The following is a 20,884-nucleotide window of genomic DNA, read 5'->3' as shown; positions in this document are numbered from 1 at the left end:
ATGATGGCAACAAATGTATAAATGTGCTTGGCACACAATGGCTGGATGGCTGGATTGTGATCAGAGTTATACGAGCCCCCAAGAAAATGATTTTGAAAAGACAAAAAAATGCCTGATCAAATCTCTTTTCACCCAAAGCAGCGGTTCCAACCCTTCAGCCGCTCGCTCTGTGGGAGAAAAATCCTCTGAGCCGTCGAGCAGATTCCGGTTCAGAACAAGTCACAGGAAAGAAGAGCCCTGCCCGTGGGTTTGCCAAGGCCAGCACCCGGGGAGGTGCTGTGGCTTAGCCATTGGGCTGCTAACAGCCAGGTTGGCGGTTCAAGCCCACCAGTTGGTCTGTAGAGGAAAGACGAGGCTGTTGGCGCCAGTAAAGATGGATAGAAACCCTAGGAAGAGATGTGATGCGTTTCGTTCCCACGAGCCCATGGCAGTGGGCCGTCTTTACGGGAACAGTTGCCAGATCTTTTCGGGCAGAGAATCTCTCGCGGGTTCTAATCACCAGCCATGTGCTCAACCACGACACCCCCTGCCAGGCCACCTTTCTCTAGTCATGACAGCCCTGGACACCCTGCGGGGCGGTTCCACTTTGTGCTATGCGGTGGCCCCGAGTCCACCCGCGCAGTGGGGTTTTCTTTGTGCGAGGCTGTGTGCACACAGAGGAACGATCAGGAGGAGCCTTGGGTTTTCACTCCAGTGCCTTTCGGTCGTGTTCAACACAAGGCGCAGCTCTTGCGGGAAAACCAACAAAAAATAGGAAAAACCAAACCCCCCCGCCTTTGAGCTGCTGCTGACCCACGGTGACCCTGTCGGACAGAGCAGAACTGCCCCCTCGAGTGCCCGAGACTGTCACTTTAGAGAGCCCGTGACTCATGCTGTGTGTTGGTTGTGTCTTACTTTGTGCGGCTTTGGGGAGGTTCACTCCGCACTGCTATTGGGCCCGTCCTGACTCAGAGGGACGGAGCCTTTAGGGCGGAGTAGAACTGCTTCGTAGAGACTCAGCCACTGGCCTCTTTACCAGAGCAGCCTGGCTGTCTCAGCGTCCTCCCTTGGAGCGGCTGGTTGGGTTTGAACCACTGGCTTTGCTGTTGGTAGCCCAGCACGGAACCCCAGAAAGCCAGAGGCCTTTCTCGGATTTGTAGGCCATTGTCTTACGGAGCGGAGAGCAGATGTAGGGATGATGTGGAAATATTGGTGTCTGAGCCGGGAACGGGTCAGTGCTCATAGAGAGTCACTCTCTCCCCTGCCTCCGCCCGCCCCCGCCAAGGCTGAGCCTTCCTTGCAGAGATTGAGCTGTCCCTGGGACCCAGAGGGCGCCTGGCTTCTGGCCTCCTCCTCTGTGTGAGCTTTGGCAGCGAGCTTGCCTTCTCTGTGCCTAAATGGGGTACATGACGTAAGACAGAGTGCAATCAGGACCTCAGAGAGGAAACCACAACTTGGGCTGCACTTCTGGCTCCACCTGGTACCTGCAGAACCTTGGCAAGTTCTTAACCTTTCCACCGGGCCAGTGATGGTTCTGTGAGATGGGCAGGCCCTGGACTGCCGAGCGATAAGCTAGCTACGTAAGGTTGTGCACCCAAAGCCCCATCGATTAACTGCACCTGTCCAAATGGGGCACCAAGAAGCAAAGACACTTGGGGGTTTTTTTTGGAGGGGGGTGGGGAGTCGACCAAACCAAACCCACTGCCATCGAGTCAATGGTGACTCATAGAGACCCCCCCAGTGGATCTCAGAGATTGTTAACTATTGAAGGGGAGTCGAAAGCCCAGTCTTGCCCAGGGCAGGGCTGCTGGTAATTTCAACCCCCTGCCCAATGGGTAACCACAATGCCAGCAGGGGGCGGAGGGAGGGAGGGAGGCAGCCATCCAGGGACCACCAAGAAGATACAAAGATGGCCTTGGGTAAGTGCTCTGGTGGGCAAACTTGTGTTCCCCAAAGAACCCCTTCTGGGTTCGATGCCTCGGGAGGTGGGGGTCGGGGAGTGGCCCAAGTAGTGAACGCTCAGCCCAGAAATACCATCCCCGTCCGACTTTGGTATACAGTGCCCGGGGTTTCCTGAAACCTCTCAAAACTGGCATGCTCTCTGGGCTGAACTGCCAAGCGGAAAAGGAAGTGAGAGGTCAGTCGAGTGATTATCTGGCGGGGTGGGGGTGGGGGTGGGCTGAGGAAGTGCAGCCTGCTGGCACGATGACTCAGACCCTCGTGTCCCCGTGTGAAGTCAGAGGGTTATCACTCAACCGATCAGAAAAAGGTTTGGCAGGAGGCCCTCCCCACAGCGGCACTTATGCCAACTGGTACTTTCCATTATGCCCAACACTTGTGTATTGCTTGCGTTTTGTCACTTACAACCCCTAGGAATTGTTCGGGAGCAGGTCATTGATCTGTAAAGATTTCCTTCCAGGCAACAATCAAACCAAGCCGAATGCACCGTCTCCGAGTCTGTTCCGCCTCATGACAGCCCCACAGGGCCGGGCGGACGGGCTCCGTGGCATCCTGAGACTGACTTGCCTCGGAGCAGAAAGCCGCGTCTTTCTCTGCGTGGCTGGTGGTTTTGCACGGCCGAGCTTGGGGCCAGCAGTCCAAAGGGGCACCCACCCCGCCATCAAGGGACCCAGGGTGACGACCGTGGTGTCCAATGGAACTTTCTGCAGCGATGACCTATTCTCTCTACACCTGCAAATCCAGAGGCGTGGGTCCTGGCCAGGAATGGCTAGTGAGCATTCACTCATTCCCGCAAATGGACGTTTAAACGGGCAGTGGCTCTAGGACGGGCCCTGCCCGGCTTATCTGGGGCCCAGCCTAAGAGTTCTTATCTTGACTGTCATGTCCTGTTTTAAGGGGGATCTCTTTGCGGGCCGCAGGGGGCGCACGGCGAGACAGAGACCAGGCGGAGGCACTGGTGTTATCGATGGCTTTATTAAATCCATTTACCTTCTACAAAAGATTACAGAAACGGGAATACTTCATTTAAGTGTAATAATACTGTCTGTATGAACGTACCGCGGTCAGAAAGTAAAGACATGCGTATAGGTGAGAAGAGGCGGCCGGTCCGCACTGAGCCCCGTCCCCTGTTCAGGCGCGGGCCTGGGTCACCGGGGATTTCTCTGGGGTGGGGGGTGAGGGGGGTGGTCAAGAGCCTCTGGGCTGCTTCTAGGAGCTTAAAATCCACGCAGTTGAGGACGCGTGGGGAGCGAGCTCTAGTACCTCTGCTTCAGCCAGCCATCACCCAGCCTGGGTTTCATTCGCTTACTCTCCGCTGACACTTACACACACACTCAATCTTGCCTCGTGTCCACTCCGTCCAACCTCTTTCACCTTAGGGACACCCCTTCCATCAAAGCCAAGGAATCGGCATTCCTAGAAGCCAGCACGTCCCTTCTGGGCAGTTTGGGGGGGTTCTGGGGGAAGAGGTACAAGCAGTTCCCATTGGAGTCCCACCTGGAGGTGTCTTGGAAGAAAGGCCTGGCTGATTCCTTAGGAAAGCCCAGCCTTCCCAAGCCCTGTGGGGCATGGCTCTGCTCCTCAACAGAGATGGTGGGGGTGGGGGTGGTTCTCCATGAGTCGGCGTCAACGGGACAGCAAATGGGCTTTGAAATCCTGCCCGGTTTCCCTTCACAGAGGAACAGGAAAGAACAGAGACCCTGGGATTCTGGGGACAAAACAGGCCCGGAGGAGGAACTGGTTTCCCTGATGAGCCCCGTTTCCAGCAGGGGTGGGATGGGGGGGCGCTGGCACTTCGTTCCAGGCAGGCTGGGGGAGGCCAGCCGGCCTCGTTTGGCGTTTCAGTGGAGCCCTGTCTCTTTAAGTTTGCGTTGCCTAGTTCTGGGGGAAGGCCAACTTTTAATGCAACCCACATGGGCTCTGGGCCTCGCCCTGTGCTCTGCCAGCAGGCACATGCCCATCTCCCTTCCACTGGGGAGGAAGGGGGTGGCCACGCTCCCCCGCGGACCGTGGGCCGCCTGCCTCTGCAGGCCTCCAGCATTTTCTAAGGTCAGCGTTTTCAGAGGAAGGCCTGTGTGTGGAGAGCCTCCTGGGCCTTTCTCCACATGGGCAGACTGTCTGCAAGTCCCAGGCGCCCCCGTAGCCTGCAGAGCTGGGCCTCAGGGGTGGAGGCTCCCACTCCTGGGGATGGGACCGGAGGGGGCAGGAGAGGCTGGCAGTGGCAGCAAGAAGGCAGCGAGCCTCGAGCTTCCTGCCCTGGCAACCGGGACAGCATGTTTCGTAAAGACACCAGAGGCCAACACCCCCAAGAAAACTGGGGGGAGTGGGCCCAGTGAGCATTATTATACACCAAACAATGACATGAGGGTGGGGGGTGGGGGGACAGAGCCACTCGTGTGTAACAGCATTCAGGATGTGCGATTCCAGCGACTTTTAAAGTCGTCAACAAATACGAACCTCCTCTCCCCCGCCCCTCCCTTAACGAGGCTTTAAAAATACACTATTTCTCCCAGTCCCTCCTCCGCCCACAATGGCTGGCTTATTGTTCCGAATGTTCTCAAACTCACGCCCCGGCACCAGCCCCTGGCGCCAATTTGTACAGGAACTCAACTTCGGTCTGGCCTGTGGCTGCTTTGAACTGGTGTCACGGGATCTCGGGGATCCAAACTTGGGGCTGGAATCCCATTCCTGTCAGCCCCGTCGCCCTCCCCATGGGGAGGCAGAAGGGAAGCCCCCTGGCCTGGGAGACCAGGGCCTTGGCGTGTGGACTTGGCCTAGGAGGAGAGTGAGGGCTTGCTGTGGGGCTGACCGGTCCCGGGATCCCCTGGGGGAGGAGAGGTGGCTGTGTCCCCCACGGCTATTCCTCCGCTGAGGAAGTCGCAGGGCTCTCCTCATCCGACATCGGGGCAAACTGAAACGAGAAGCAGGACCCATTGGAGAAGTTGGAGGGGCCGACTCTGCCTGGGGTGAGCGGGCGCAGGCCTGAGCCTCCACCCTCTGCCGGAGATGCATGCAGGGGGACAGCAGAGGGAGTACGGCTTCCTCGGGGAGCAGCGTGACGTTGGAATCAGCAAGCCAGAGGGAAAGGAGAGAGATGGGGCCAGGGAGGGGCGGGAGGGGAGACCTGGGCTTTTTACTTCAAGGGAGGTGGGGGCCCTGGAGGGCAGGGACCAGAGGGCTTGGGCTGTCAGGCTGCAGTGGGCAGACTGAGGGGGAAGGAGGTGGGAGCCTGGAACCAAGGGAGAGGGTGGGTGCTGGGGGGGCCTCGGGACTGTTTCTCGTGAGTCCCTGGGGGCAGGACCACAGAGCAGACGGCAGGGGACAGGAGGACATGGCGAGCCCTGTCACCCCAACTTCACAGAGGAGGCCAGCTGGCCGGATGCCCGGAGGAGGGAGCAGAGGGAGTCACGTCCCCACCTAGGGGCCTGTTCACATCCACACACCCATCTCTCCCACCGTTTCTAGAGGCACTGTTATACCCACCACACCACCCTCCCACAGGGTCCCAAATGTGCCTCCGCAGGGCAGGCTCACTAGGCGGACAGGCTCCGACCTTTCCTGGCGGTGCACCTGTGGGCCAGAGATGCTATAGCCCCGCGAGGCCTCACCTTCCTGCCTGGAACACAAGCATGACAATCGGAGCGTTGACCGTCATGCCGGCATGGTACTTAATGAACAAGCAGACTGTGGGGCTGGAAAGCTGGCCTGCTCCACAGGCCTGTGAGTGACGTCACTTAGGGTTCCAGAGGAGCACCTTGCTAACAGGTAGGGTGTTTTAAACCCTAGATTTGTGATCAAATGAGCAGGACGCTGGGTTGGGTACAACTAGGTCAGGCTGCTTTTCAGCCAGGCTCCGCTGGGCCTTCAGCACACCAGCGGTGCGTCTTCAAGGAGAGCCCCCAGGTGCCTGTCACCTCCTCCTGGGCTCCCCTCCGGCCACTCTGCTTGCCTCCCTCGCTGTCCGGTCAGGTCCAGCCTCAGGGCCTTTGCACAGGCAGTTCCTCTGCTTGGGCAGCCCCCCAGCTCACTCGCTCGGATGTCAACCCCCCACCCACCAAATCAAAACCAAATGGACTGCCGTCGAGTCAGTGCCGACCCACAGAGGCCCGGTAACAGGATAGACAGGCCCCCGAGTTCCTGAGACCGTAATTCTTTACAGGAGTAGCAAGCCTGTCTTCCTCCCGAGGAGGAGCGGCTGGTGGCTTCGAACCGCTGACCTTGCGGGGAACTGCTCGACGGGGTGACTCCTACGCCACAGGGCTCCTGTCAGCGTCCTCCTGAGGCCTCAGCTCACTCCCTTAGCACTTTAATGGTTTCCTTTAAGAGGGGGGCTTCCTTTAGGGGGGGACCCCCGACTTCTCGTTGTTGCAAATGAACAGTGCAGGGCATAAACGGACTCAACAGCCAGTCCCCGGTGGACTTGGGGACACCGGCTGTCTTGGTGTGGTGCCAGCCATCCTCCCCCTCCCACACACTCGCTGCCCCCTGGGTTCCCCATCCGCTCCTTCCACTTGTCCTGACTTGAGTCTTATTGTCCCCCCCGACTTCTCTCGTGCTCCTCAGCACTCTGCAGATTGCTTCGATTTCTAGAATGTTCCTCTGGGTTGAGGGCTGAACCCGGTCCCTGCGGTGACCCCCTGGACCCAGCGTAGGGCTGAGCTCCCAGCTGGCGCTCGGTGGGAATGTGTCCAGTGGAGACCGGTCGTGACTCTGGGTGGATTAAGTTCTCAATCCCACCCTGCACAGCAGGGGGTCTCCACCTTCCTCATGCCGCGGCCCTTTCACACAGTTCCTCATGGTGTGGTGACCCCCCAACCATACAATTATTTTCGTTGCTACTTCATCACGGTCAGTTTGCTACTGTGATGAATCGGGCGGCCCCTGTGAAAGGGTCATTCGACCCCCAGGTTGAGAACCGCTGCATTATGGCCTGTGGCTACAATTGCTCTTAGGAAGCGCCATCTTTACTCTGACTGAGGCGGGGTTTATGTGGGGTGTGGGGGTGTGGGGGTGAAGCCCTTCTGAGACGTGAAGGTGATTAACATAAGCAAGGGAGGAGAGCAGAGATGGGAGAAGGGAGGTGCCTGATCCCCCCCTACCACCACCACCCCGGAGATCGCTGAGGGGCAGAAGCGCAGAAGGGGTAACAGAAAGAGAGAAGCCTTCTCTTCCCCCAGAGCCTGAGCCACTGCCGTCAGGTCCTTCCCGACCCCTCTCGACCCCACAGGGCAGACTAGGGCCACTCCCTTGGGTTTCAGAAACTTTAAGTCTTCCTGGGAGCAGCCAGTCTCATCTTTTTAGCAGGGAGTCACTGGTGGGTTTGAACTGCTCACCTTGGGGTCAGCGCCCAACCTGGAGCCCCATTCCCTGGAGCCAGCACCCTGAATTAGACTTATGAGTCCTGCAGGCTGTGAGAAAATACATTTCTGTTTGGCAAAGCCACCCCTTGTGGTAAGTCAAAGGTGCCTTTGGGGGTGCCATGGTTCCAAGTTGGGCTGAGACTTGCGAGCTCGGCCATTTGAAGCCACCTGCCACTGCTCAGAGAAGGACTGGGCGAACATGGAATCCACAGGGACAGTCCTGCCCCGAGCTACAGGTCACCATGAGTCCGCATCTGCTCGATGGCAGGTGCGTTTTGAGAGCCCTGAGGTAGTTCTGTTAGGGCGGGACTAGGTCATGAAACCCTTCTACAAAGCAGGACTCGGGATGCAGGAAGATCTGGGTTCGAATACTAACCACCACTGTGCAGCCTGGGTGCCCCAGGCCTGGTTCCTCACTGGGGGTCCCAGAAGGAGATGGACCACTCTCCTGCCCACAGCCCGTCACTCCCTGCCAGGCCCTACTCACCGAGCACTTGATGTTCATGCGGGAGTACAGCAGGGACGCGATCTCCCTCTGCCCGGCATCCAGGGCCACCACTAAGGCCGTGCTTCCGTCCTGCAGAACAGCCACCGCAGCGTGACGCCCACCTTCCCTACCCGCCTCCCGGGGGTGCTGGGGGTGGGCGGGCACTCACGCGGTCCGCGAGGGCCGTGTCGCAGGTGGGCACGGCCAGCAGCAGCCTGGTGATCTCTGTGTGGCCGTGCTCGCAGGCGCACATGAGGGCGGTGGAGCCGTCGTCGTCCTGCACGTTGACGTCCGCCTTGCAGGCCAGCAGGGCCTTGACCAGGTCCACCCGCCCGTGGCTGACCGCCAGCATCAGGGCTGTCTGCCCCGCCTGGGACAAGGGGTGGGTGGGAGGGTGAGAAGTCGATTCTGACTCATAGCGATCCTGCAGGACAGGGCAGAACTTCCGGGACTGTGACTCTTTACGGGGTCGAAAGCCCAGTCTCCCTCCCAAGGAGCAGCTGGTTGCTTCGAACTGCCGACCTTGAGGCTAGTAGCCCAATGTGTAACCACTACACGAGCGACCAGGGCCAGGAAGGCCTGTGGCCCACACCAGGCCCCAGGGCACCTCACGCTTCCCCGGAACCTGTGTTCTTCTCTCCCGTTCACACACGCCCTCCCTGGACCCGAATGTGGGAACTCCCTCCCCCTGTGGGCCCCCTGCCTCCTGCTGGCAGCTCCATCACCCCCCCTCAGCTCTCCACTTAAATGCCTCCTCCCCCAAGAAGCTGTCTTAGGCTGAACCCTCTTGGACATTAAACAAATACAACCAAAACCCATAAAACACATCCCTGCCATGGAGTTGATGCTGACCCCACGCAACCCCCAGGACAGGGTGGAACTGCCCCCCCACCCCCGTGAGTTTCCCAGGCTGTCATTGTCTACAGCAGTAAAAAGCCCCCGGTCTTTCTTCCCCAGGAGCGGATGATGGTTTAGGGCTGTGGACACCTGGGGGATCACAGCCCAGCAGGTAAACCACAACGCCACCACCCTGAATCCGTCCCTAACTCACAAGGGTCAACTTGGCGCGTAACAAGTGAGCCCATTTTCAAGCTTGGTGGGGAGGGGAGGGGAAGGGAACCCCGGAGTGCAGGCTCCTGGACTTGTCTGCCCTCAGTCGAGCCTCCTCGATGAGCAGTCCGGTGGGTAAGGACAGGGGAGAGTGTCACAGTCAGAGGGAGGCAGGCCCTCTCTCTCCGCTCCGCCCAGCACCCGTCTCTCCCTCCTGCAGTTAGGTGGGTGCTCGGGCCAGGACACGCACCCCTGCCCCACCCCTCCCAGGGTCTCCACCCTTCAGGCTTTGGCACCTGATCCTCTCAGCAGGGAGCTTTGCCAGCAGGAATCAGGCCGGGCCATTTTCTGCTTAAAATCCCCCTCCCAGGGAAGACAACAGAAAAGTGGGTGAAGGGAGTCATTGGTCAATGTAAGACATGAAAAAATAATAACAATTTAGAAATTATCAAGGGTTCATGAGGGAGTGGGGAGCAGGAAGGAGGGGAAAAAATGAGGAGCTGGCACCAAGGGCTCAAGTAGGAAGCAAATAAATGTGCTGAGAATGATGATGGCAACAAATGTACAAATGTGCCTGACACAATGGATGGATGGATGGATTGTGATAAGAGTTGCACGAATCCCTAATAAAATGATTTTTTAATGTAGTGTCTCATCATAAGTATAGTGAGTCTTATGAATTGAATTAATACTTCATGCATAAATAAAAATTCCCCTGGGGTGGCTTCTTGCAGCGCCCAGACCCCAAACGTGCTGCCAACCACCACACTGCCTGGACACGCTCCTGCTGCCTGCCCGCCGGTCCTCCCCGGGGGCAACCACGCCTGCACGTCCAGCTGCTGAGTCCCCAGGGCCCAGCCCCATCCAAGGGCCCCGGAAGGGCCAGGAGGGTGTCAGATTAAGAAAGGGGGGGGGCGGAAGTGGTGGTGGGGAGGAGCTGACACCAAGGGCCCCATGGGAAGAAAGCACCTAGGAAAGAACGATGGTAACATCTGTACAAACCTGCCTGAGACGATTCATGTGGGGATTCTTACAAGAGTTGCGCGAGCCCTCCATAAAATGCTTACAAACAAACAATAAGTAGCGTTGGGATGAAAAAAAATGCATTCAGGAGCAAATGGTAAAAAAGAAAGAAAGCAATTAAGGGTGGGAGCCAGGTGTCTCCCACTGCGGCAGGCCCTTCCGGAGCCAGGTGTGGCCTGCAGGGGCCCTGACGTAGATGGAAACACCTGTCTGCAGGGACCCGAAACTCCTGAGGGGGAGACATGTCCTCAGGGGAACCATCTGGAGGAGGATGGTGATGTTGTCAGTGATGGGCTGAAGGACGAACATCACCACCGTCACTGGCTCCCAGGAAAAGGGCTCTAAGGTGCAGACCCCTCTGTCATTCGGCAAAAACAAAGGGTGCGGTGGGGAGGGGCTCAGGATCCAGAGTTCAGGTCCGGCTCCAGCAGCTTGGCCTTGAGCAGGGGACTCTGTGTCTCGGGGTCAGCACGAGGCCGCTCGCTCCCCTGGGTGGGGTCTGAGACGGCGGTGCCTGGGCCCTGCGTGCAGCCCTGACCTAGCAGGGACTCAAGGACCCCCTCCACTACCTGGCTGGCTTTGGCGTTGACGTTGCCGAGCCGGAAGAGCTGCAGGACGGTCTCTATGTCCTCCTGGGTCTTCAGGGTGGCCAGCGCGGTCAGCATGACGGGGCTGTAGCCGGCGCGGTTCTGCTTGTCCACCTGGCAGACACCTGAGTGGGGTGGGGCAAGGCGGGCGTGAACCCTTAGACTTCACCTGGGCTGCCAGCCTGGTCACACAGGGTTAGCGGAGGCTCCCGGGGGTGGGGGTGAGGTGGGTGGGCCACGCCTCCACCATCAGACAGGGAGCTTCTCAGTACAGCCAGGGTGGAGAGGTGCTGGGTGCAGTGCCTCCTCCTCCATCCATGCGTGCCCTTGCTTGCCCCTTCTCTCAGACTGAGGGCTACATTTATTCTAGGGGTCTCCTTCTCCACAGGGGGGGGTTGTATGCACCCTCCCCCAGACTGGGCGTGCCTTGGATCGGCCCCTCCATTTAGCACTAAGAGCAGGAACTGCTGCGTCCCCCGCATGAGTCTGGGGGATACATTCACCCTTCAGGGCGGACCCCTCCCCTCCATCGGATCCCGGCTCTGCCCCCTCTGTCGGACTGGCAGGCCGCATCCCTGTTAGACGGAGGGAGGGCAAGCCTCTCGTCCTCATTGCGCCCCAGACTGGAGGCGACATCGCTCTCCTCCGCCGAGATAATGGGGGCTTTGGGAGGGCCGAGCCTATTCCACGAGTCTCAGCCGTCTGCCTTTTTCACTCACTTGAGGAAAAAGGTAGGGACCCCGTCTCCCATCTCAGGCTGAGAGGGCAGTGCCTTCTGCCTCAGACTGGATGGACTTGGGGGGTGGCTCCCCTTTCAGACCGGGAGGGCAGCTTCTGGCCCCTCCGACTGGTGAGGAGGAGGATGTCTCCCCCGTCAGACTGGGAGGGCAGTTTCTGGCATGTCCTCAGACCGGGGACGAGCTGTCTCCCCCGTCTGACTGCAGGTGGCAGCCCCCCGACACCCGGGGGAGCCCCCTGCTCACCGCTGTGCAGCAGCTGCTTCACCACGGGGAAGTTGGCGTGAGACACGGAGTAGTGCAGCGCCGTGTTGCCGTTGCCGTCGGCAATGTTGACCACGTAGTCCAGCAGCCGCGCCGACATGGCCCGGAACGTGATCAGGTGGCGGCGCACGAGCTCCGGCTGGGCGTCGCTGCGGCAGGCCAGACGCAGCCACTCCTGCAGCACCGTGGTGTAGGCTGCTTTCTGGATGGGGCGGGGAGGGGCGCGGGGCATGAGCCGGGGCACCCATCCCTATCAAGACCTGCCCTTGTCCTGAACAAGACCCTCGGAGGGGATGTCCGGGCACCTCGTCCCCTGGTGCACAGACACCCATGCCCGTTAAGACCCTGGCAAAGACCAACCCCAGAGGAACTTGGGGTAAGTCTTGATGGGAAGTAGATACAGAGACGTGGGAGGGTGGATGCCCGGGAGAGGACTTGGCAAGCCCCCGTGGGAACAGGGACTACAGAGCTCAGGTTTGGCCCTCCATCGGCATGCTGGGTCCCCTCCCCACCTTCTTGGGCCCTGGACTCTCGTGCCACCCACCTCCCCAAGTGCCCAGCTTAATTTCCGGGGCCCCCACGAGGCAGAGGAGGCTCGGAGGCTAAGGAAGCGTTGGGGGGCACGGTGTGGGGCCTGGCCGTACCAACTCCCGCTCGGTGAGGGCGCCGGGGCTGCTCAGATACTTCTCCAGGGCCAGGCAGGCGGAGATGAGTTCCGGGCTGAGCTCCATCCTGTCGGTGAAGATGCAGAGGGGCCTGATGATGGGGGCCCCCCTCGGCCTCCTGGCTCCCCTCGTGCCCCACATCCCCCCGTGGAGCTGGGTGGACCTCACTTCTCCACCATCCCACCCAGTAGGCCCGGGGGTTCCCCCTCCTCCGCCCAAGTGGTGAAGTTTCAGACAAGGCCTTCCACCAACACATCCCCTTAGACCCCTTTCACCCCCTTTACAGCCCACCCCCGGGGCAGAGGTGGAAAACACAGATGGTCCCCCACCAAAAAAGCTATGTAACTTCCCAAGGACAAAGTTCTAATTGGGGAGTGGGGGAAGGTAAAAACAAACAAACAACAACAACAACAAAACAGGACCAGCGGGTGGGTGGATGGTTTACAATCAACTCTGGCTCCTAAGCCTTGACTCCAACATTCTGAACTGACCTTCACCTCCCCACGGGGAAAAGTGCTCATTCTGTAATTCAGACTAAGGTGTGCATGACTGATGGCGCTTCCTGAATCCCTCCCATTCGAAGCACTGACCGGATCTCCTCTTCCCCGTCCGGTCCTGATGCCCCCTCGGTTGTGGACATGTGCTGGGGCTCTCGAGGTGGCTGGCCCTCCTGGTGGCTGGGCTGGGTGGCTGCTGTCCCCACAGGCCTGAGCTGAGGAGCTTCGGCCACACCGGGAGCCCCCTCCTCTGACTGGGGAGCCTCGCTTTTCGTGCTCTCGTTGTCCGAGAAGTTCTCTGCGGTGCTGGAGTCCTCCGACGAGGACTCATACCTGCGTGGGGGAGGGGAGGAAGGACGGACAGGTGGACGGATGGATGGACGGGCAAGGCATGGCAGACAGACAGGCAGGCAGACTGTGAGGAAGGGCGCAGGGGGGCTGGCTTCTCCTGCCCTGGCTCAGCCTCCCTGCTGGTTAAATGGAGCCCCCTCCCCAACCCTGCAGGGTGCTGCAGCACGCTGTGCACAGGAAACCCACTGGGGGACGAGGGGGGCTGCCCCCTGTGTGTCCAAGGCTGTAAACCTCGGCAGGAGCAGACAGCCTCATCTTCCTCCCATGGGTTCAATGTGCAGACCTCGGCCTCCAGGATGGCTTTGGCCCATGGTGAGTGTCCAGCGTGTGGCCTCTGATGGGGCCTGCTCAGAGGGACACTCTTAGTCAATGCTTTGGTGTCCCTAGTCCTCTGTGGCGCCTGCAATTCAGACCCTCGCCCTTCTGTCTGAGGCTGCTGTCTGCCTTGGAGGGAAGGCTAAGTGCTGGCCACCCCCTCGCTCCACCTCACCCCATCCTCACCTTGACCACACTGGACCAGTCCACCCTACTCCAGCGAGTTGCACCAGACACCCTGGGCCCTCCAGTGCCTTCTCTGGAGCCCCACACCCCTGTGAGGCCCCAAGTGGGCCCCGGGGGTAGGACAGTCCAGTGGCTTCCCACCAGGTCCCAGGGGCCGAAATGTGGGGACACCGTGTGATGTTAGGCAAGGGCCTCGGGCTCTTCATGCCTCGGTTTCCACAGACTGATGGCATGAATTCATCAAGGCGAGGGGCTTGGCGCGGGGCTCTCCATTCACGTGGGAGGGGAGCGGGCTGAGGGACGGTGGGGAAGATGAGGTAAGAGCGGGGAACATGGCAGGGGTGGGGGGGTCTTCTCACCCGCCATTGACCCCCACAAACTGGAGGCACTTCCGTTGGACGGCCAAGTCCTCGGGCTCCTCTTTCCACTTCATGATGGACCGCATGCCCGTCTGAGGCCCGCCTGCGGGGGACAGAGGGGGGGAGGCATCATGAGGGTCCTTTGCAGCAATCTGGGGCTGGGCCTCCTGGTGCCCACTCCTCTCTGGGACCCCCAGCACTCACCGGTGCCCCCGGCCTCCTCAGCCTCACGTGGGACTGCTTGCCTGGCTGGGTCCTGGTCCACGGTGGTGGCCACGTCCTGGGTGGGCTGTGGCTGGGAGGACGACCCCGCAGGGCCCTGCTTGAGACCTGGACGGGGCAGGAGAGGTGTGTCATGCCCACGGCTATGGGGAAACAGCAGTCCACCGACCACACCTGCCTCTCGTGGAAGTCCCACCAGGGTCCAGGCGTGCTCTGCGCTATATGTGTCCCAGGTTCCCAGCCACGGGGTGTCAGGATATATTGCAGGAGACTGAGCATCCAAGGTTGCCCAAGGCCAATCCTGGCCTGTTGCTGGTCCCACAGCTCCTCAGGGACAAGGAGGACCCTGCTGGTGGTTCCTCCCACAACTCCCACTCCCACTGAGGGGGGGGGGGTCTCCCCCAGGAGCTGTGTGGCTTTGAGCAAGGACCTAACCTCTCCCGAGCGCAGAGCACACCACCTGCACATCACCAACCGCTCTGAAAGCGTTTTCTCCTTCACAGCCCACCTGCGTCTGGCAGGTTGGGCATTTGCTCGTATCTGAAGCGGACTCGAGCCAGCCCTGGTAGGCGGCCTCTGCTCGTTGGTGTGCCAGTGGGCCCAGGGGATGGTGCTACGGACTCATTCCTCCTCCAAGGTGCTGGGTTCCTCAGACAGACACTTCTCTAAGATACACCCCAATACCCCCGAGGAGCCCCGTTCACTTGCTCAGGCCCTGGGGCTGCTCTTGGCGCAGCTGATTGCTAAGGAAGCCAGACATCAGGGCCATGGCTAACAGGAACCCATGGAGAGCGTGCAGCGGCCTTGGAGAAACCAGCCGCAGGTGCGTGCGGCTGCGTGCCTGCCGCAGTTCTGCTGCGCTCTGTTATCTGGGCATCACACGCCCGGGGTACGGAGTGTGCTTGCGTGCGCTCTCAAAGCCGGCAGCTGGGCTGCAGTCCTCAAGCGCACGGTCCTAACTCGATTGCGCCACAGACACAGGTTCTGCGAGTAAGCGTAAGGGATGTGTGTTCTGAGTAACTGTGCCCGCGGAGAGGAGCGACGTGGCTTCCCGGTGTCTGAAACACTGAGATTCAGTAAGACGCAGAGCGAACAGAACACTAACGCAGCGGGTGCTTGTTGACCCCAAAGTCTGACATGACTCACGAGAGCTCTGCTCTCGCCCCCCTCCCCCCGCCAAAGCAGCACCCCAGTATTACCGTCGCCTTCCTTACCTAACGCAGCATCATCCGATGACCAGGGAAGAGACAGTAAGCACGACTAGAGCTCTGATCCCCCACCCGGTGAATGTGAGGATAAAGATGGCTTCTTGGGCAAGAGGGCCCCCCACCCCAACCCACCCACCCCAAGGGTGTGTGTCCACAGCTGCTGGTCAACGGGCAGCTCCAGCTCCCCAGCCCCCAGCCTGGGGTGCAGAATGAAGGTCGGGTTTCCTCCATCGGTGCCCTGCCAGGGAGCACAGATCCAAGACGTCTCCCCCAGGCCTCGTGGGGAGCCACATCCCCTGGGCTTCCCCTTCCTGCCACCAGCCCCCCTGCAGACGCCAGTTGGCTTTGTTCTCTGGGAGGGTCAGAATGCTTTCGTGATGTGCAGGAATGGTGCCCTCTGCACAGCTTCCATCATGGGGAGGGGTCTCGATGGCTCCCCGGTGAATGCAGAGCGTGGGCAGTGCCGTCACCCAGGGTCCTGGCACCTTTCAGGGCTGGGGCTCGAACTCATGGGAGGGCAGAGGAACTCCTGATGTTTTAACACCCCGCCCCCCACCGTCCCATGGGGGCGATAAACAAATGTACACGTAACAAGCCAGCACCCGTGTGGTGTGGCCGTGTGGGATGTGCCGGTCGGCACACGGGCTGGTTCACAGCCCCCATCTTTGCCCAAACGCAAGGCCTTCTGCTCCCTCAGCTCCTGCCATCAGGTCAGGGCAGACTTGCGGGGATCCTGCAGGGCAGGGCGGAAGGGCCCGGCAGGCTTCTGAGACCGTACCCACTTCCGGGAGTAGAAAGCTCCTCTTTCTCTCAAGGAGCAGCTGGAGGTTTCAAACTTCAGACCTGCAGGCTCGCAGCCCTGTGTGTAACCACTGTGCCCCCAGGGCTCCAAGGCAGGCAGGCACCGGAGAGTCCAGACAGGAGGCTGTTCAGGCCCCTGTGCCCTCTCCTGGGCCAAGCCGACTCTGCCTTCACCAGCCAAAGATCCTTCCAGTGTTCAAGGTCAGACGCGGGCACGGCCGCCCACCCACCATCAGTAACCAGTACAGTTATCAAGACTGCATGGCCACGTCGCAAAGGGGCACTCCGACGTCTCCGGAGGAACCGAAGTCCATGAGGAGCGCATGCTAGGGTGACCGGTACTGGGCAAGTGGCTTGACTGGCCTGAGAACAACCAAGCTGGATCCCTACCTCACACTATTTGAAACAAACAGAAACCTCTCAGGAATGGCTAGGAAAATACGCACGTCAGAAAGCAAGAAAACACGCACGCACGCACACCCACCCCTCCCTCTGCTACAGGTCAAGGCTGACCCATCACAGCCCTCTGATCAGGTCTGGGTAGAACTGCTTCCATGTGGGTCTCTGAGGGTTTGGGAAGCCATGTGGCTCTCTCGGAGCCAACGTTCAGGTCTTGGGAACACTTCCTCTGATCAGGTCTGGGTAGAACTGCTTCCATGTGGGTCTCTGAGGGTTTGGGAAGCCATGTGGCTCTCTCGGAGCCAACGTTCAGGTCTTGGGAACACTTCCTCTGATCAGGTCTGGGTAGAACTGCTTCCATGTGGGTCTCTGAGGGTTTGGGAAGCCATGTGGCTCTCTCGGAGCCAACGTTCAGGTCTTGGGAACACTTCCTCTACCACTGCCGGACTTCGGACTTGCCAAATCCATGCATTCGGCTCTCTGGATGAGTGGGTTTCCTCTTTCAGGGAGTGGACGGCTCCGTCTGTCTCCCTCGGAGCAGCTGGGTGGCTCCCAATGACTGACCTTGTAGCGAGCTGCCAAGCACGAGCCCCCTCCACGGCCAGGCTCCCGGCAGGGCCCAATCGCAGCAGCGTGCCTGGAGAAGCCAGCGCGGAGCCCGGAGGCCTCGGGCACGGAAAGACTTCTCTCAGGAATTCCTCCAATCAAATGAAACACAACAAAACCCCCTCCAAGCACAATACGGGCCGCGGTGGGTGGAGTGTACCCACAGACAATGCAGGAATGGCTGGGGGTGGGGAGGGAACTATAAAAAGAACTCTAGATTTTCATAGGATTTTGCTCATGTCATAAAACAAAACACAAAAACCCAACAACCCCAAACCCAGCCCTGCCCCTTCCCTAGTTTGCAACCATTTCAATGGCTATGATGCCCTTCCTAGCAGGGGTGCCGGCCGAGGCCCGTGGGCCATTGGTTTGCCAACTTCTGATCTGAAACTCACTAGCAACTTCTGGGAACCGGCCAAAGAAAGATGAATTGGTGAGTCACTCAGGAATCTTGGTAAACATATAAGGAGATGTCCAACCTCACCAGGAAGAGCAGAAATTCAAATTTATACAACAAGGAGTGCCCCCCCTCAAAAAAAAGGAGTGGTCCCACTTCTGGGACAATGGGATGCTTTATTAGTATTATTTCTAACGGGATAATGTTACAGGAGAATCAAAGAGGAGCTCGGAGGACCTTAACAAAAGCCGTCAGCTCGGTCCCACTGTCAGACGGTCAGATACTAGAAAGCTGTCTGGACCCCTCTGCCGGTGGGGACTGGGGAGGGTGTGTCACACAAGGCTGGCCAAGGAAAGTACAGAGCAAACAAAATTCACTCGCTTGTCATCGAGTTGATTCCGACTCACAGCCACCCTCTCGGAACTCCAAGAACCTTTCTCTAGGAACTGCCCCTCTGGGTTCCAGAGACTGCAAATCTTCCTGGGAGGAGAAGGCTCCTCTTTCCGCCGTGGAGTGGGGATTTCCAACGGCTGGCCCTGCAGTGAAGCAGCCCCGTGCATGGCCCACTCCGCTCCCGGGGCTCGTGTTAGAAACGTACGGTTACGTGGACGTCCACGCCGCCGTCAGAGTGCGGCACCCCAGGTTTACAAACAGCAGCTTGGAGAGTTAGAAAACGGTACGCAGAGAAGGAAAAAAAATAAGAAACAGGTCAGGATTCCCGCCCCCGCCCCCTTTCCTTCTTAAGTACAATTCCATTTAAGGAAACTGAACCACACAAGGGCATATTTCTAAGGACACCCCAGCGTCTAAATACGAGTCTGGAAGAGGGGTGCCAGCAATACTATGACGGGCGTGAGGAGGCATTGCTGGCGAGGGTGTGCACGCGCAGCCAAACGACAGGCCTGTTCTGTTCTGAAACGGCCGCGAGAGGGGATGAAAGACGTGGGACGTGTAAACACAGTATGAGAATGAAATCCGGGGTCCACAAACAACGTCCCAGCAGCCCCGCGTGTTCACTCCGACCAGCAGGGCAGAGACTCTGCTACAGAGCCGCCGGTGACGGCAGGACGGGAGCGTGGTGCCTACGGGGCCCGGAGCAGGTGTGGTGGCCGTGGGCTGAAGAACGAGAGGAGCTCAAGTGCAGAAGAAATTTAAAAAAAATTTTTTTGAGGAGGGGGGGGCGACAAACAGACATCAAGGCCCTCGAAAATGTCCTCCCAGAAACCTGCCCCGAGCAAACAAGATAGAAAGATGCCCAGGTTTTTCGGTGGAGGAACGTGTTCGGAGCACCGTTGGCGGGGCAGGAACATTAGCTGCAACAGAATGGCCCCGAGTCATCCGATGGCAGCCAGGCCCACCCTCCCGCCCTCCACGCCCCCACCCATCCCTCCCCTCTGAAAGGGATGCTGCTGAGAACCAATGGGTCGCTAAGGTGCAATGAGGATCAAAGACCAGCTTGGAGGACCTTGAATAAAGCCTTGACCTCCTCCTCTGCAAAGCGGGAACAGAGGCCACCCTGACCGGGGTGTGTGTGTGTGTGGAGGGGCTGTCGGAAGCTGGAATGAGCCCCCGAGAAACTTCAGTGATCTCGGGAACAGGATGGCGGCCCAACAGCCACTTTTGGTCCCAGCTTGGGGGGAATGACCGAGGACTTATTTCATGCAGGAAAGACCCCCCCACGGGTTGACCCGAGCTACACCTGGGGGTCATTAGTTGATAGGACCCCTTTTTTTGCAGGCCCCCAACTTCCCACAAAGAACAAGGATTGCTTCCACGGGAATAGGTTTGGAGTGGGAGCAGGGGGCACGTCAAAGCCTTGTGCAGATGCCAGGCAGGGGCACCCCCATATCCAGGTGTTCTCTTCTCCTGCTGGCCCCCCTGTGGGCCCCAGGGACAGGGATGAGCTGCGAGCTCCCTGGGGGCTCTTGGCCTCTGCCTGCCTCCCACTCGCTCTGCTCTTTTATATAGCGAGGCAGGCAGGCAGCTGAGTTTGCTGTAGGCGGGGCATGTTCATCGACCCCCCAATGTGGTCAGCAGAAGATAGAGGTTAAAACAAAACTGGAAAAACAAAAACAAAACAAAACCCCAAACACTAAGTAAAGCAAGAGCAGCCGTGGTGGCATAATGGTTATGCATTGGGCTGCTAACTGTAAGGTCAACAGTTCGAAATCCCCAGCCCCTCAGAGGGAGAAAGATGAGGTTTTCCCCTCCAGCAAAGAGCTAGTCTTGGAAACTCACTGGGGCAGCTCTCTCCTGTCCTACAGGAGTCGGATCCAAATCGGCAGTAGTAAGGGCGGTTTGTTTCTTGTTTTTGTTTTGCTTTGTTTTTTTAAAACCAGAGAAGAAAAAAAGAAAAAAAACCAAAAACCAGAGGAGTCCCTGGAACAGACAGTTAACATGCTTGGTTGAGAACTGAACGGTTGGAAGTTCAAGCCCAACCAGCGACGTCTAGAAGACAGGCCTGACGATGTTCAGGGAGAAACCAGCTGCCGACAACCCCGTGGAAGGCCCCTCTGCTCCTGACACACATGGGGTCCCAGAAACCAAAGATGACGAGCTGGCTTTCACTGTTGACCCCGCCCACTACACCTGCGGGATCCCAGTCTGCATGCCTCCCTTCCACTCCCCTCTCAGCGCCCCCTCTCCACCACCTGGCTTCCCAGCTGGTTCCACACCTTGAGAGTCCCTCCCCTGCTGTGCCACCAAGCCATGGGTCGCCCCTGGCCCCCGCTTGGTGCCCGACTTCTCCCTGTCTCCATCTGGGTTAAAAAGATGCCCCTGGGAGAGGCTGTTAGAAGCCAGGAGCTGGAGCCCTGGAGGGCTCCCACTGCTCATGGGTGGCTGAACACTTGATGCAAACGAATGCATCAAAACTTGCGATTAATCCGCTAAAGACTTCTGTGTTGCCCGTGGAGAAACCGAGGCACCAAGATTTTAATCACTTTCTCCGGGGCACTGAGCCAGGGAGCAGGGCAAGGAGCATTTGAACCCAAGCCATCACTCCATTCAACAGCTACCCACGCCCTGCCCTGCTGAATTGGCTTCAAACGCTTATTCTCTCCAAGTGTGTTTCTATGCTTCCTGATCGCAGTCCCTCTTTCCTCCTGCCACAGGCTTGGGTCTGGCTGGTTCGATGCCACGGTCGATCTCAACAGCAGAACCTGGCACATAAAGTCATGCGCGCAGGGACAGTCAATTCAGGCGCACAGCGCCACTGCAGCACGCAGGAGAACTGCCCGGGTGGATTTCCCAGGCTGTTGGTCAGTCCGTATAGGACCGGAACGCCTCGTCTTTCTCCCGAGGAGTGGCTGGTGATAACGATCAGCCAGCAGCCCACCACCACCCCTCGAGTTTGGTGACCAAGGTGGTGTTGAAGGGACACCTGAGCGAGGCTGAGCCTGGGGCTGGTGGCAGCGAGGGGCGCCGAGGAAA

The 20,884-nt window shown here is 59.0% G+C and overlaps 1 protein-coding gene across 1 annotated transcript in view; it reads right to left on the bottom strand.

Annotated features, from left to right (window-relative positions):
- Positions 1 to 2,897: 2,897 nt before the first annotated feature.
- The window catches only part of KANK2 (KN motif and ankyrin repeat domains 2), a 23,219-nt gene continuing 5,232 nt past the window's right edge, over positions 2,898 to 20,884 (bottom strand). Inside the window, exons 4-12 of the mRNA XM_013008380.3 lie at positions 14,024 to 14,149; positions 13,820 to 13,922; positions 12,702 to 12,941; positions 12,091 to 12,178; positions 11,429 to 11,648; positions 10,428 to 10,570; positions 7,955 to 8,155; positions 7,786 to 7,875; positions 2,898 to 4,849 (exon numbers count right to left, since the gene is read on the bottom strand). Of these exons, the coding sequence (XP_012863834.1) occupies positions 4,796 to 4,849; positions 7,786 to 7,875; positions 7,955 to 8,155; positions 10,428 to 10,570; positions 11,429 to 11,648; positions 12,091 to 12,178; positions 12,702 to 12,941; positions 13,820 to 13,922; positions 14,024 to 14,149 (1,265 nt within the window). The 3' untranslated portion in view covers positions 2,898 to 4,795. The remainder of the gene's footprint in view (positions 4,850 to 7,785; positions 7,876 to 7,954; positions 8,156 to 10,427; positions 10,571 to 11,428; positions 11,649 to 12,090; positions 12,179 to 12,701; positions 12,942 to 13,819; positions 13,923 to 14,023; positions 14,150 to 20,884) is intronic.

This window comes from Echinops telfairi, unplaced genomic scaffold, assembly GCF_000313985.2.
Source record: "Echinops telfairi isolate 266 unplaced genomic scaffold, ASM31398v2 ScPeMD7_36;HRSCAF=134, whole genome shotgun sequence".
Lineage (NCBI taxonomy): Eukaryota > Metazoa > Chordata > Mammalia > Afrosoricida > Tenrecidae > Echinops > Echinops telfairi.
Note: the sequence above shows the minus strand (reverse complement) of the source record. Positions and strands in the feature narration are given on the sequence as shown.